Source organism: Phyllobates terribilis, unplaced genomic scaffold (assembly GCF_046119375.1).
Source record: "Phyllobates terribilis strain yellow unplaced genomic scaffold, ASM4611937v1 Scaffold_9__5_contigs__length_417890890, whole genome shotgun sequence".
Lineage (NCBI taxonomy): Eukaryota > Metazoa > Chordata > Amphibia > Anura > Dendrobatidae > Phyllobates > Phyllobates terribilis.
The window spans coordinates 160,847,139-160,863,090 of NW_027362769.1; the positions used below are offsets into that span (position 1 = coordinate 160,847,139).

The following is a 15,952-nucleotide window of genomic DNA, read 5'->3' on the forward strand; positions in this document are numbered from 1 at the left end:
ACACATGAAGTTACTGTAGAATTTTTTGGCGTAGTACTTGATGCAGTTGAGTGAAAACTAAATTTAAAGAGTAGATTAAAAAAAAGAATGGAAAATCTAAAGAAAGAATGTTTCCTTCTCGTTCCTGTTGGATCCACTTTCGTCAAAAAAAAGTGCATGTGTGTTTCGAGCCTTAAAGCTTCATACATATCAGAGTTTTTCTACCCCAGTGTATTTTATGTGTTGTCTTCTCTAGCTTTCCGTATCATATGTTGCGCAGAACTTGACACAATGCATTTTCTTTTGGTTACACCGTAGACGAGTTATGCAAACTGACTTGTGAAAATGGAGGCAGATGTATTATAAATGAGAAAGGCAATCTAAGATGCCACTGCTGGCCCAGTTTCTCAGGAGAACGATGCGAAATGAACCATTGTAGTAATTACTGCCTGAACGGAGGAACTTGTACGGCGTCTGCTCTAGGTAAATATTTATAATTAAGCGCAACTTCTTCCTCCAAACTCGTGGCATTCTCTTCGCTTCTTGTTCTCACGTACACAGAGTTATTCACTCCCGATTACTGATCCAAATTGTTTCCCTGATAGTATTTTTTTCTTGCCGACTATAAGGGGGAAAACGAGCACTTGACATCCATTGTTGCAAACTTGGCTTTACTTTCCGAGTCCGTTCTTATCCATCTTTCTTTAAGTGATGCATTGTTATAAATAGACATTTTCCATGTCTCTGAAGCTCGGTGCATTAATCTACCAATCTGTGGAAGTTTCTCCTGCTCCAGATGTACAGTAAGAGGGAATTACTTTGAGGGAGTAGGATAACAGGTGGCGGGGAGGTTGTTTTTACTGCTGCAGAACACACTGGTGACAAATTATGACAGGCGTATGAATCACAAACAGACAGCGACTTTACTTCATGAATAATGCATTATTAATACTACTGGTCGGGCTTCATGGTCCACGAGATTCGAGGCTGTGTTGTTAAACAAGTGATATGTCATGTGTCTTACCATACAGCCGCTCAGGACCAAGATGCCGTGTCAAGCGGTGAAGGAGTATGGAGACTGCACGCTAGAAGATGTTTCAATTGACTCGCTGTAGATACATATCTTTAGATGTTGAAGCTGCTTTTTTTTCTGGCCCTAATGCCCTCGGGGACTCATATAAGTACTGGATATTTGGATTTGCAGAAGACCATGCACATATATAAATATATATATATATATATATATATATATATATATACATATATATATGTATATATATATATATATTTTAACGTTTTCCACATAAAAAATAATCAATAAAATGTTTTCGGCACCTTTGGGTAATGACAAGCGCCCTTTAATGTCCATGATTCTGTGTGTAACAGGCGCCCACGATAGCTGGTGAGTTCTCCTTCAATGGAAGTCTTAAGAGGCTGGACAGACATCTGTCTGAGATGGTTTAGTGAATCCTGCATTGAGCAGGGGGTTGGACACAAGGACCCCGGAGGTCCCTTCCAACTCTGACATTTGATGATTCCTTTATTGTTAATCACCTTTCACCTCTACACCCGGTATAATATATCTATGATCAGGGATTACAGATCCTCCATTAGTCTAGGGTTAAGGGCACACAAGTGTATATTCTCTAATTTGAGAGAATTGGGTCAACTATGCATATCACACTCTGATCAAAGATTGATCAGAGTGTGATATGATTTTCTCAGATAAGAAGATGGAGAAAAAAATTTCTCCATCTTCTCCATTGTGTCAGCGCGCAGAATTAGGACAGCACTCAGATGTCAACCAAGTGCTGTCCGATGATTTCCACGCATCATTGACTTGCATGACCGAATGCGATCTGAATATCGTATCAAACTCAGGCATACTGCGATTATTTTCCTTGGACCAGCTCAGTACGAGAAAGGAAAATCGAACATGTGCACGACCCTATAGCAAAACATTGGTCGGGGTACGATCTGATGTTTTGTCGGATTGCACTCGGACCGAAAATATGGCCCTTAAAGTTAATCTGTTGCTCGTTCCCTTCGTATGCATTTTTTACATGCGATTTTTTTTTCAGGCTCCCAAAAGTCAATAGAGAAAAAATACAGTTGAACATTTGTAGACGCACAATGAGAGCGAGTTTTCATTCAATCACATCCACTTTTCTTGGACAGTTAAACGCAGCAGATTTTCGGTGCAAAAAATGCATCATTTACAGTACGTGTGAAAAAAAAAAAATGTATCGTTTTTTTTTTTATCTCCTTTATACCAATGAAGCACAAATTGGCTATAAAAAGTGACTCTGTTTTACCATGAATATGAATTTACGCCTGTAACATAATCATTTACACATCACAGACCCCGATTGGTAAAGAGAATAGGAGATTGAATGTTAATAATACAAAAATCAATTTGCGTTTGAGTAAGTGAATAATTATGTTTACACTTCTGTCGCCTCTGGCCCATGAATATAACGAGGCTGGAGGTGAACAAGATTATAAACTTGTCAGCCACAATTCATCAGTGATTAATCAACAATACAAGAATATAGATTCACTCCCCGTACACGTAGCCTTCAAGATACTGTGTCTCCTGAAAGATCTGAAAAATAATGGGGGCTTTCATATCAGATACATTGGAGGCTGGCAGAGCTCTTTGATACCGCATTGCTTGAGTATTAAGAAAACTTTATTCAGTGAGATATTTCAGCAGTATTCACTCTAGTCCTACATAGCACAGATATGTCCGCATTCTCCTTTCCTCTTGATGCATGTCAAATTTTAGGATCCTTTGAATTTGGGCAGCATGGTGGCTCAGTGGTTAGCACTGAACTATACATACGGTTGCACAGTGGCTCAGTGGTTAGTACTACAGCTCTGGTGTCCTGGGTTCAAATCCCACCAAGGACAAGATCTGCAAGGAGTTTGTATGTTCTCCCTGTGTTTGCGTGGGTTTCCTCCGGGTTCTCGGGTTTCCTCCCACACTCCAACATACTGATAGGGAATCTAGATTGTGAGCCCCAATGGAGACAGGGATGATAATGTCTGTAAAGGGCTGTGGAATTAAGGGAATTAATTTGATTTGCACAAAACATGCCCACAAAGCAGAAGCTTACTTAAGCCAGAGAAAGACTCACATGATGTCCGTTGCAGTTGTGTGAGCTTTCCCATAATGTCTTGTAGCTGTGACATCACATATTAATGCACAGCTAATCAGGAGGGACTGTTGTAGTCTATATAAAAGCCAAAGCAGGGAATGCAGCAGTCATTTTGTACTGAATTTTGAGTGAGAAGCTAGAGAAAACACTGAATAAACATTGCAGATAGTGTGTGACAGGACAGCGTTCAAAAACAGCTACCATCCATTTACACAGAGCCATATTAGCTGAAGTTACTTGGACATTACTAAGGCTATGTTTGAGTTAAAGACTTTAAGAAAAATGCCCAATATAGAACCAAAAGACCTTAGAGTATTACACATAGACGCGTGTATTCAGGGAAATTGATGGCTTTGCTATATTTGTGATTGATTTGCTGCAAATTAAGTGTTTTTGGAAATTTTGACAAAGCTGCACAATTTTAATGTTTATGCTACATGTATCTATATGTTACCACCCAGTGGTTGCGATGTGAGTTGGGGCCTGTCGATAATTACGCTAGCGTGTCGTGATAATGTGTTGAATTCGTAGTGTGCAAAATTAAAGTCCTTAAAAAAATTTGTCCAGAGCTAAAGGTGCACACATATTAATCTCTGTTGACATCTACTGTAGACTAGTGAAGAACAAATCGAATTCTCAACACCTGGGATGAATTTATCTGATGCGAATCAAAAGTGATCTCAGGTCTCTCCAGACCCCAGAGCCTCATAAACATAGGTTTCAAAATAAAAAAAGTAAATATTTATTTATATACAGTATATATATATACTCATATCAGGTGATGAACTCAAGTGCTCATTACTCGAATTTGCCGAGGGTGTTCGAATATGCACAGGTGCTCGAGTGACATGTTCGGGTCCCTACGGCCGCATGTTTTATGGCTGTTAGACAGCCACAAAACATGCGGGGATAATGGGGATTGGCCATGTTTGTCAGGCAATCCCCGCATGTTTTGTGGATGTCTAACTGCCACGGGGGATCAAGCCCCGCAATACTCAGTGCATACCCGAGCACCCTCGGCAAACTCGAGTAACGAACACTTGCGCTCAACACTACTCAGGTCTTCTTGGCCTTCACTTGTTTTGCTGCACAGACTTTCTCAATTTCCACCTCAATCTAATTCTGTCTTTCGAACTTGGCACTTTTGGTGCTGATTAGGCCTGGTGATGATATACTGCACACAATGTTGTGACGTGTGTCACCCCATGATGCCATGACGCCTAGTCAGTGCTAGAGGCCTGAGTTTGACTGAAGAGCAAACCAGAGAGGAGCAGCAGGGCTATCAAGGTATATCTCAGTATATATTTTTTTTTAATTTTGTTTAATTCTTTTCTGATCTTTTTGAATCTAGCAAAATGGTGCCAAACCAATCACGAAAAATTGGAAGCAAATTCGATTCACCTTGAAGCAATTTGCTCATCTCCTTTCTTGACTCCTTTGGAAAATATGTTGTTAGGCCCCAATGTTGCCAGAAAATTCCAAAAAGAGCCTCCTTTAGGTGTATGATGGAATCGTATTCATTGGCATATGTATTTTTTTTCACTGTGCTAAAGACACACTATAAAAAAATATATAGTTTAAGGTATATAACTTTTTAGGCAGGTAGTGTATGTTTGTATATAGATTGTCCTTTTTCATCCTTTTAAAAAACTTGATTTAGTGATACTCTGTCGGGAGATGTTTATGCTATTTGTGTCTATTTGTTGCCACCCAGTGGTTGTGGTGTACTTTGCCACCTGTTTAGAGTTTTTGTAAAATGTGGCAATAGTGTGTTGAATTTGTATTATACGAAATTGGCATCCTCAACAAAATTAGCAGAAAGGAAAGGGTGGACTGGACACCTCTGTATCAATAATACAATTTCAACTGTTATAATATAATCACTTTTTTCAGACTTTTTTAAGATTGAGGGTTTAATATGGCTGTGACACATGGAACTGAAATTTAACAACCCTCGGATGACCCAAAAAAATCCCCTGTGGGGCTTGGCCTCTGAGACAGCGATGTATCCCTAAAAGAGATAACTGAATCAATTTGAGATAAATCAAATTCATTATTTATTTTTCAAACAATTCAGATACAACAGAATCTGAATTTTTCAGTTTTTGTTTCACAAAAAAAAAGTCTTCATTTTGCTGGAGTCTCTAAAGGGCTAAGAAGGGGTTAAAAAATAATGAAAGATTCTACTCACCTGTCCTAGACTCGCCCCTCACCTGTCCTACTGCTGCAGCTCCCTGTCAAGTCCTCACATTCGATTCAGATTACTCTTTATTCTTCTGTTTTCACTTTTTGGTCTCTAGAGCGGTCTTTGATCTGGATCTACTAATTCTGTTAAGGTCACACTTGATCGTGACTCATGAGGGGCATGACATATGTCATTTATTATTATTATTTATTATTATAGCGCCATTTATTCCATGGCGCTTTACATGTGATAGGGATATACATAACAAAAGCATTTGCATAATCTTAACAAAACGAGTCAGCGACTGGTAGAGGAAGAGCGAGGACCCTGCCCGCGAGGGCTCACAATCTAGAAGGGATGGGTGAGGATACATTAGGTGAGGGTAGAGCTGGTCGTGCAGCGGTGGTTACTGCAGGTTGTAGGCTTGTCGGAAGAGGTGGGTCTTCAGGTTTCTTTTGAAGGTTTCCACGGTAGGCGAGAGTCTGATGTGTTGGGGTAGAGAGTTCCAGAGTAGGGGCGATGCATGGGAGAAATCTTGTATACGATTGTGGGAGGTGGAGATAAGAGGGGAGTAGAGAAGGAGATCTTGTGAGGATCATTGATTACAAGATGTGTCATGCTGCAAGATCTGGACCAAAGCCTGATCTGAAAACCAAACGGTAAAAAAAGACCATTATGAGAACCGAAGGATTAGACCTATTTGAAGACCATCCTGGTGTGCCGGGCAGGTAGCTGTGGTTGTAGGACAGGCCAATGCCAGGCCTAGGACAGGCGAGAATAAATGCTTAATCCCTAATCCACTTTGGGGTCTGGAGAGTCCATAATAAATGTCTTTTTGGGACCAAATTTTATTTAAATGAATTTTGGGAGATGCCCTCATTTTTAGTCCCTTATACAGAAGGGAATTGGAAAATTCCCATTCCTTACATTTCTTTTCAGTTTATTCACAAAAACTCATTGAAGTTAAAGATGGACATACACATGCTCGGCACAGAGAAGGGTGGACCCCACAAATGATTTCTGGGGCTCAAAAATCCTTCCTTTGTTATAGTGCTGTTCCTTTTGGCACTAGGACCGCCCCTGAACAGCCTTAGTTACACCCCTGCTTTTGGATGGAAGTCTTATTTCCTGTACATAACATTGACTTTTCATTATATCGAGTTTTATTTCATTCCATCAACCTCCTTATCCAGTAATAGAATGTAACCTCCCCTAATTTTTTTGCTATGACATCATTAAATCCTAGTCTGATATTGTAGGTTTTATTAGCTTTATTACACCAGCACAAATGTTAAACTGTTCTGCAAATCCCATCGGTGAGGCACATATTGTCAATTTGTTCTCCATGAAGCCCTTTGCCGAATTCCTTAGCGGACATTGCACAGCATCGGTTTGGGGCAGCTTTAATTAAAATTTATAAGTTTATGACAGTTGTATTGAACGACAATAATTGAACCAGGAAATGTCATCAGTTAATTAAAAGCACACATCTGAGAGATATAATTAAAACTTTAGATTTAGTCAAGAAAGTTCTTGAGCAAACCAAATTAATAAGATTTCATCAGTAATGAGCGGTAACGATATTACAGTTTACGGAATGAGTTTTTACCCCTGCTGAATCAGAATGAAAAAAAAAAAAAATTGGCCTTTTTTTTTCTCCCTTAATTATGTAGGACTGTAATAAGTTCATGATTTCAAAAAATCACTAACATTACAAAAGATATTGTTACATAATTATTAATAAAGTACTGGGAACCGCAGTAAGAACTGAAACAATGCAGGAATGGATACTAAAATGATCAAAAAAAAAGTTAAAGGATAATTTCTGTTACCACAGTTTTTGATTCCAGAGGAAACTTTTTACTACTATTAATGTTAACTTAAGGTGTAATTACCGCTTCAGGAGAACTTGCGGCAGAATATCTGTCTGCCTCTAGTTCCTTCCCACTCCCTTCTCCATAGAAATTTAGAACACCGGAATTTTTCCTATTTTGCATAAGTTTGATCTAGAACTTCATCATATTTTCACACAAGTGCTAAAAGTAGAAAAAGGGAACAAAACAAATTAGTCGAAAATATAAAACTTTGCAATTTTTTTGTAAGAGGAAAATGATCCCATGTCCGTGAGGCGCATAGATATGTGAACCTTTGCTGTCACTATCTGGTGTGACCCCCTTATTTTGCAATAAATGCATAAAAGCTTTTCTAGTAATTGTTGATCAGTCCTGCACATCGACTTGGAAGAATTGTAGTAGATTCCACCCTACAAAACAGCTTCACCTCAGATATGTTCGTGGGTTTTCCCCCATGAACTGTTTGTTTTAGGTCCTATCACAACATTTCTTTAAAATTGAGGTCAAAACTTTGACTTGACCATTCCCAAACGTCCCCTTTATTCTTCAGTAACCATTCTTTTGTAGAACAAATTGTGGATTTGGGTCTTTGTCATACTACACAACCTATGTTCTCTTGAAATTCAGCTCATGGACAGATGTCCTGACATTTTCCATTAGAATTTGCTGGTATATTTCAGAATTCATTGTGCCATTATTGGCCATCCTAGCCCAAATGGAGCACAAGACCAAAACTTGATGCTACTTAAATGTAGTAACGCCTTTATGACTGAAATCCTGCGGCCCCCCAGAAAGGATAAAGTTAATTTTCATGTGGAAGCCCTATTTTAAGTATGGAAGCTGGGCTCCTTCCCAACACTATTAACCTGCAGATTAACCCCACATCTGAAGGTTAATAGTGCTATCTGACCTGACAGGTTCCCTTTAATGTGAAAGAGACCTTTAGTTGCTTAGAGATTTATCTTGGGTTCCTTTTGTTACCTTGTGGTCTATTATATTCCGTACACTTCAGTGAACTTTGTTGGGCAGCCATTCTTTGGGAGTTTAATAATGATCTTCAATTTTCTCAATTTTTACACAATCTGTATGTAGACTTGTGGAGTCCAAACTCTTTAGAGCTGGTTTTGCAATTCCAGCCTTTGTCATACCATTGATTAAAAACACCTGTCTTTAATTTCACTTCCGGATTATCTGCTAACTCTGAAGGTTCACATACTTTTGTCACTCACAAACATGTGATATTGGATCATTTTCCTTTTTTTTTTTGAAAAAAAATGCAAATCTAATATTTTGACTCATTTGTTTGATTTGGTTTTCTTTATCCATTTTTAGGACTTGTTTGAGAATCTGATGTAGCTTTAGGTCAAATTTATTCAGAAATATGAAAAATTCTGAAGGGTTCACAAACTTTCAAGCAATACTGTATTGCAGCTTTAAGTTTTTATGGCATGAAATTGGCTTGTATCTTTCTCTTGGAACAATTGGGTCTATTACATTTTTACAGATAGTTGATTTGCCACTGACCCAGATAATCAAATATGCGAATCTATCATCTACATTTAGACGAAGAACATTTTCTCCAGAGTTAATATCATTTCAGAAAGGTCGCAATACTTATATATCTTACCATATAGAAGAATATAGAAGAATATCACAACGTGACATCTGGGTAGGCGAAGCGCATACATAGCGCAGTCATTGGAATAAATGGACTATGGTAATAAACATAACCTTATTGTAGGCAGTTACGGCTGGATCCCGGTGGAATATGGTGGTGAAAGTGTGAATGGTTCTTCATGATTGTATTGTATGATAATAATATAATTTATCCTTTAATAGGAAAACCAACCTGCAACTGTGCACTGGGCTACACCGGTCCTAACTGCGGTAAAAAGGTCTGTGACAACATATGTCAAAACGGAGGCACATGCAGTGTATCACCTGGCAATCAACCCCTATGTCGCTGCCTTACTGAATATACCGGAGACAGATGTCAATACCGTAAGTTGCCGTAAGACACCATCTACTCAAATTAGGCTTTAACCCCTTAAAGGGAATCTGTAAGCAGGATTTCTTCTCCAAACTATTTTTATGCACATGAAGCTCTTTCAAAGACAAGTCCAGCAATATCTTTACATAGCCAGCCCATTCCTTCATTGCTGAGAAATCAGTGTTTGACTAAATATGCAAATGAGGCTGAATAGTTGTTGTATATATAAAGCCTCTGTCACTCCAGCTCTATTCCCCACCCAGCGCCACCTCCTCCTCCTCCCACTTGACTGAGAGCCTCTATGCTGTATGACATCAGTCAAAGGAGCCATCAGTCAAGCAGGAGGAGGTGGCACTGGGGAGGGGAATAGAGCTGGAGTGACAGAGGCTTCAAATCTTCTGTAGTTCTTCAGCTTCATTTGCATATCAGTTGTAATGCTGATTTCTCAGTAACGGAGGAATGGATTGACCATGTAAAGGTGGACTTGTCTTTTAAAGTTCTATTTCACTTATAAATAGTCTGGGGGGTGAAACCCATCTGACAGATTCACTCTAAGTACCCGGACATTTTTTATTTTTGAACTTTCGCTCATTCATCCCCTTCTCCCCAAATGCCATAACTTTTTTTTTTTTAATTTCCATCAACATAGCTATATGAAGCCTTGCTTTTTTGTGAGACATGTTGTCGTTTTGAATGGCACCATTGATTTTAGCACATAATGTAGAGAAAAATAGGAAAGAAATTCCAAGTGGGGTGCAAATAAAGAAAAATGAAATTCCGCCTTTGTTTTTTTCATGTTTGCATTATAGCAAAAAATTATCTGAGAACTTTTGTTCTATAGGTCATTATGATACCAAATGTATATAGGTTTTTTTTTTGTATATGGCTTACTTTGAAGAAAAAAAAAAAACCTTTTGCCATTTTAATTTTCTCTCCTTTTCACTGCATTATCTGGTTGAAAAACAAGCAATTTTTCTATTTTCAACTAAAGACTTTCTGGAAGGTGGTATCCACCTTCCGAAATATGGAGATTTCCATGGCTTCGAGCATAATACAAGTATCCTAAGCCGCTGGAAGTTTAGCAGAGCTGATTAGGTCTCGCAATGCAGAGACTTCTGTTTGGCCAGCTGATGGGACATTCAGTAGTGTCGATTCTTGCCTTTAGTTTAACGGGGCTATCTGATGGTGTGGCTATGTCAGACTCTTCTTCTGAACTCCCTGATGGAAGCGGAGTCCCGATTAGTGTTCGTGTCGGTGCATTTTGATCTCTAGCCAACGTACCCTTACGTTTCACCCCAGAAGCTTGAGATTGAGATCATTTGGGCATAGTGAGATTCTCAGTGACCTTGGGGTCTTCAACTAGTCATAGAGATACAAGGGTTTGGGTGGGAAGGTGAGCACTGCGATCACCAGATGATATGCTGTAACGGGCTTCTTCTTGCATCCAACCATCGAGAAGTAAGCCGTCATCTTCTTCCAGTTTCCCAGTTTTAGACATTTTCAGTTAAAAACTGGGAAGCTGATAAGGTATTTGAAATAAAATTCAAATAAATATTAGTAGTTTAATAGTTACATTTCAGAACAGTTTTTCACAGAGCTCAGCTTCACACTTCTGCTGCCAGCCACGCTCTCCAAAATTGGGCAATTTTTCGTACTCTTGTCTGACCCAAAAACGGATGAAATCCGGATTGAACTCTGAAAAACTCTGAAGTACAAAGTTTGGCTTCCCTTTTATATTAGTTTTACATGGATCCCTATGATCTTTAATTGCCGATTCGGATCCACAAATCAGATCAGAAGAGGACGTGCTCTAAATCTCATGGACTGTAAAAACTGATCCATTTTTAAAACTGATATCTGTATGGATCAATGAAATTCTGTGGGTCAGAGTGCTATCTGAGAAAAACAAGAGGCATCACATAGACGTATTACATGGATGTGTGAATTTATTTATTTATTTTTTTGAAAAATGTTAGATGGTCGGACAACCCTTTTAAAAGTGAGATATACCAGGTGGTATACTTTTTTTGTTTTCATAGTTCATCTGTGAAGGAAAAGGCATCAAGGCTATACTTTCTTATGCTTTAAAAAGCTAATATGTTAGACAATTATAGTGCTTTATATATTACTCCTTCTCCTTCAACCAGTTCCCCTTGTAAAGAAGCTATGAGACTGTGATTTGGCTCATAAAGAAAGCTCACCAGGAGAGAAGACTCCACCATTTGCTTTTGATATATTTTACTCCTTTCTTATTGTGTTTCCAGCATAGGGAGGTAACAATCGAAGCTTTTATGCTCAACTTGAGTATATTCTGCATTAATATTCAATTGTGAAATCTTTGGAAAACTGCTAATTTTCTGCATAATGATAGCTTCCATCACAAATAGTAATCACTTCATAATAACTTCACGGCCCGCCACCCACTACTGAATTAAAGTATAGCTTTGAAGAGGGCTAAATATTTTATGCCATTTCCATCATTATAAGGAGCGTGAGGTAACAGCTTTTTAATTTATTATTCTTTTACTAGTGCAATAAAAACTTGGCCATAAAATATTGCTCCGTAATTCATCCAGTAAATAAAATTTTATTGAACAGAAAAGTAAGAAGGTGTAAGAGATAAAATCTCTGTTCAAGAGAAAAATGCATAGAGTAAAAGCAATAAAAAAATGCATAAGGTTAAAATACATTTTTAGCATTTTAAATATATTAAACATTTGTGTTGCACCTTTAGGGTCAGGTTTGGGTTTTTGTGGTCTCTGGGGTCCCAGTGAGCCCCTTTTCTCCCCCAAGTCTAAAGGATAATTATCCAGATTGGACTAACCGGTACCTATCACCTTCCCAGGTCTACCCAGTTTTGACATACTTATCTCCCATCCGGTCTCTGTTGACCAGACTCTAGCACTTTTGGGACATCACTATGGTCATTAGTGTGGCCAGTGTTTAGCTGCACAAGTCACATGTTGGGTCAAATAGCTATAGATGAGTAAACAGAATTGGCGCTGAAGCAAAAAACTGGATTATTATTCATTTTTCTGTTATTTTATATCTGTTCCAGCTGTTTCATGGGGCTCAAAAATCCTATAATAGTCTAACTTCTAAACAACCAATTTAGACTACCAAGAGAATGTGTTGCATCTATTTATTCTCTGTACCTAAAAGGAACATTTTTATTTGTAAAATTGGAGTAGCGTAAAATATTAAAAAGCTTAGACACTACTTTTTTATTAATGGTCTATCCTTAGGATTGGTCATTAATATTTGATAATGGGAGTATGTCACCTGGCACTGGTCAGCTGTCACTGGTGCCAGGCGGAAGTTTTCGAATGCTGCCAGAACACAGCAGCTCCATCAGAACTATAGAGACCACACTATGGTAATACAGATGCACCTCCTATTTAAATGAATAGGTGGTGGTTCTGAAATACTTAGCCGCGACCTGTATAGAAATGATTGAGCTGGTGTGTTTCGGCAGCTTCCGAAAACTTTCGTCTGGCACCAGTGACAGCTTATTGGTGTAAGTGCTGGGTGTAACCTCATCCTAGAGATAAGCCATCAATAAAAAGTAGTGGCCAACCCCTTTAAATCTAAAATCAAAATAAATAAACTGATATAAAATCAGGAGAGATCAGAGGATTCTCATGCCCAAACCTTGAAGACCAAAACAAAAAACACAAGTTAACCTACAGAAAATGTTTAGGCTTGGTTATGATTCACTAAATTAATTTGTAAAATTTGTCTTCTCGTTATGTTGCTGTTCTTGTCTGATTCTATGTTTCACCGTAGATGTGTGCCACCACTACTGTGTAAATTCGGAATCTTGCACAATCTCCGACGATGGCCGGGTGGAATGTGTGTGTCCCATAAGATATGAAGGCTCAAAATGTGAAGTCGACAAATGTCAACGGTGTCACGGAGGATTCTGTATCATAGATAAGAACATCTATGACGTCATGTGCAAGTAAGTCTATAACTAGAAGAAAGTCTTAGCGGTAAACTTCTAACAATTTTATTAGAAGACAACATCGACATGAGCTGATAGCTCAAAATCCTTATGAATAGCATTTGTTGATCTTTTGGTCATACAGAAAGATATATTATATGATGCGTTGCTTTTTTTGGCAAGTATATGGGATATGTTACATCATTGTATCTGTGGTTTTCTGGATTTACATACAGTGATTTTGAAATTCTTCCTAGAATGTTGGATTAGAATGCTGATAATATCTATGTGTAAATGCACAATATCCTTAAAATATAAGAATTTACAAAGAAGGATAACCTAATACTAGCAAACGACAATCAGTCTCCGACCAAAGTGTCCATAGGGTGCTACTATATTCACAGCATACCGCATCTTTCTTGATTATTGATTAAACAAAACCACCATAATAGCGTAAAAAGCCATCAAAAATAAAGAAATTGGACTAATTAGTTATGCATAGTGTTAAGTATGATACAAAAGAGCATATTCCATTAAAAATACTGATCGAAAATCTTCTTGCAGGATTACGGTAAAGGTAGCATAATTACGTTCAATTGAATATAGTCAATTTTGGCATTCTCTCCTAGAAGCATTGTTAGCCACTAGACATTGGCTTAAGAAGCAATGTAAAAAGTTTTCCATAACTTTTTCATATAATTTCATACACAGATTCCTCAATTTCAATGGCATCAATGAGCCTACAGGTCATAAACACAGAGCCATTGGGCACAGTACCACAAACTCAGCCTGTCATGTGGATAGACCAGATATTCTCTATTGTCCTCTACTAAGACTACAAGGACCTTTACTTTGAAGCTGACGCTACACAAGATTGATGTCTGAATAATTTACTGATTTTTGCCAGGAGAGGATGGTCATTTAATGTGTATGGAAACCCATGGTCCTTTCTGGGTAGATGATGTTAAGGGAATGAAGGATTGTGTATGTTGAATTTCAGAAATATCTGGCAGTAACTTAGTCTTCTTTTCCATAAGGAATACCAGCATGTTTAGCCAAGCCAAACATCCATGTGTACAGGAGAGTCTGCAGAGGTAGATAACTGATGTGTAGTGATGAGCGAGCATGCTCGCTACTGCTTGGTGCTCGCCTGAGCATCTCACTGCTCGAGATGCTCGGCGCTCGCCGAGTACTTCCGGGTTGCTCGGGCGGGAACTCGGGTCCCCTCCCTGCATGTTTGGTGCTCTTTAGAGAGCCAATGAACATCCAGGGATTACCTGCCATGCACTGTAATGCCGTAGCCATGTTGGTTGTGGGCATTACAGTGATTGGCTGGCCACACAGCGTCATCAGGTCTGTATCAGACCAGGCGCCGCCATGCTCGTCACAGTCACTCCGGATCAGACAGTGTAGGGAGAGCTGCTGCTGTGTCAGGGAGAGATTTGATCATGTATTAGGTAGTGTAGGGAGAAAAACCGTACATTACACATATCCATCTTAACAAACAGTCCTTCTGAGGACTAATCCATCTGCAGAGATATCAGGCAGGCAGTGTATATAGGCAGGCAGGCAGGGTATATAGCAGACTGCAGTTCATATAGCACAAGAGGCTCCATTCCAATTCTGCCTTCTGCTGCTGTTAGATATTTCTATACAAAGGCCCAGGTCTCAGGGGCCAGGAATACTTTTCTTTGGATCGTAATCCTCATTATTTTCTTAAAAAGCAATCCACAGAGCACCGTTTTTCTGTGCAATTTGCTTGTTTTGGGAGAGGTGCTGCTGCGTCAGGGAGAGATTTGCTTGTGTATTAGGTAGTGTAGGGAGAAAAACCGTACATTACACATATCCATCTTAACAAACAGTCCTTCTGAGGACTAATCTATCTGCAGAGATATCAGGCAGGCAGGGTGTATAGGCAGGCAGTATATATAGCAGACTGCAGTTCATATAGCACAAGAGGCTCCATTCCAATTCTGCCTTCTGCTGCAGTTAGATATTTCTATACAAAGGCCCAGGTCTCAGGGGCCAGGAATACTTTTCTTTGGATCTTAATTCTCATTATTTGCTTAAAAAGCAATCCAGAGAACACTATTTTTTTCTGTGCCATTTGCTTATTGGCACTGCAGAATACAGCCAGGTCCTTTCCATATTACAGCGCTAGAAATCCAGCTATTTAAAACTGTGTTTTCTCCGTCAAACGGATCACATATACGTTGTCAGAAAATACTGCCATTTCTGGCCGCCATTAAAAATTTCCTTTAGTGTGCCATTGAAGCAATTCACCACAGTTTCCTGTTCAAACTACTTACCTACAGGCCAGGTGTTTAAAACTGTGTTTTCTCCATCAAACGGATCACTTATATATTGTCAGAAAATACTGCCATTTCTGGCCTCCATTAAAAATTTCCTTTAGTGTGTCATTGAAGCAATTCACCGCAGTTTGCTGTTCAAACTACTTACCTACAGGCCAGGTATTTAAAACTCTGTTTTCTCTATCACACGGATCACATATAAGTTCGCTCCAAACTCAGTCATTTGTAGTGAGCGTGGAAGATACTGTCCTCCATTTAAAATGGGCAAGGCACGTGGCAAGGGACGGGGAACTGGATGTGATGGTAATGGTGCATGCAGAGGCCGAAGACAAGGCCGTGGGCAAGCCGAAATTGTGCTACAACAAACACCCACATCTTCTCGCATGACTTTCCTGTCCCAATTTCTAGGGTACCGCAGCACACCACTATTGAACCCAGAGCAGTGTCAAAAGGTTGTTGGTTGGATAGCGGATAATGCTTCCAGTCACTTAGCCACCACCACCACCACCCTGTCTTCCACACGGTCAAG

The 15,952-nt window shown here is 39.1% G+C and overlaps 1 protein-coding gene across 5 annotated transcripts in view; it reads left to right on the forward strand.

Moving 5' to 3' along the window:
* LRP1B (LDL receptor related protein 1B) overlaps positions 1–15,952 on the forward strand; it is a 2,071,868-nt gene that overhangs the window by 2,009,304 nt on the left and 46,612 nt on the right. For all 5 annotated transcript variants that reach the window (XM_073647246.1, XM_073647248.1, XM_073647249.1 and 2 more), the window contains exons 83-85: positions 298–462; positions 9,018–9,179; positions 12,955–13,129. In XM_073647246.1, the coding sequence (XP_073503347.1) occupies positions 298–462; positions 9,018–9,179; positions 12,955–13,129 (502 nt within the window). The remainder of the gene's footprint in view (positions 1–297; positions 463–9,017; positions 9,180–12,954; positions 13,130–15,952) is intronic.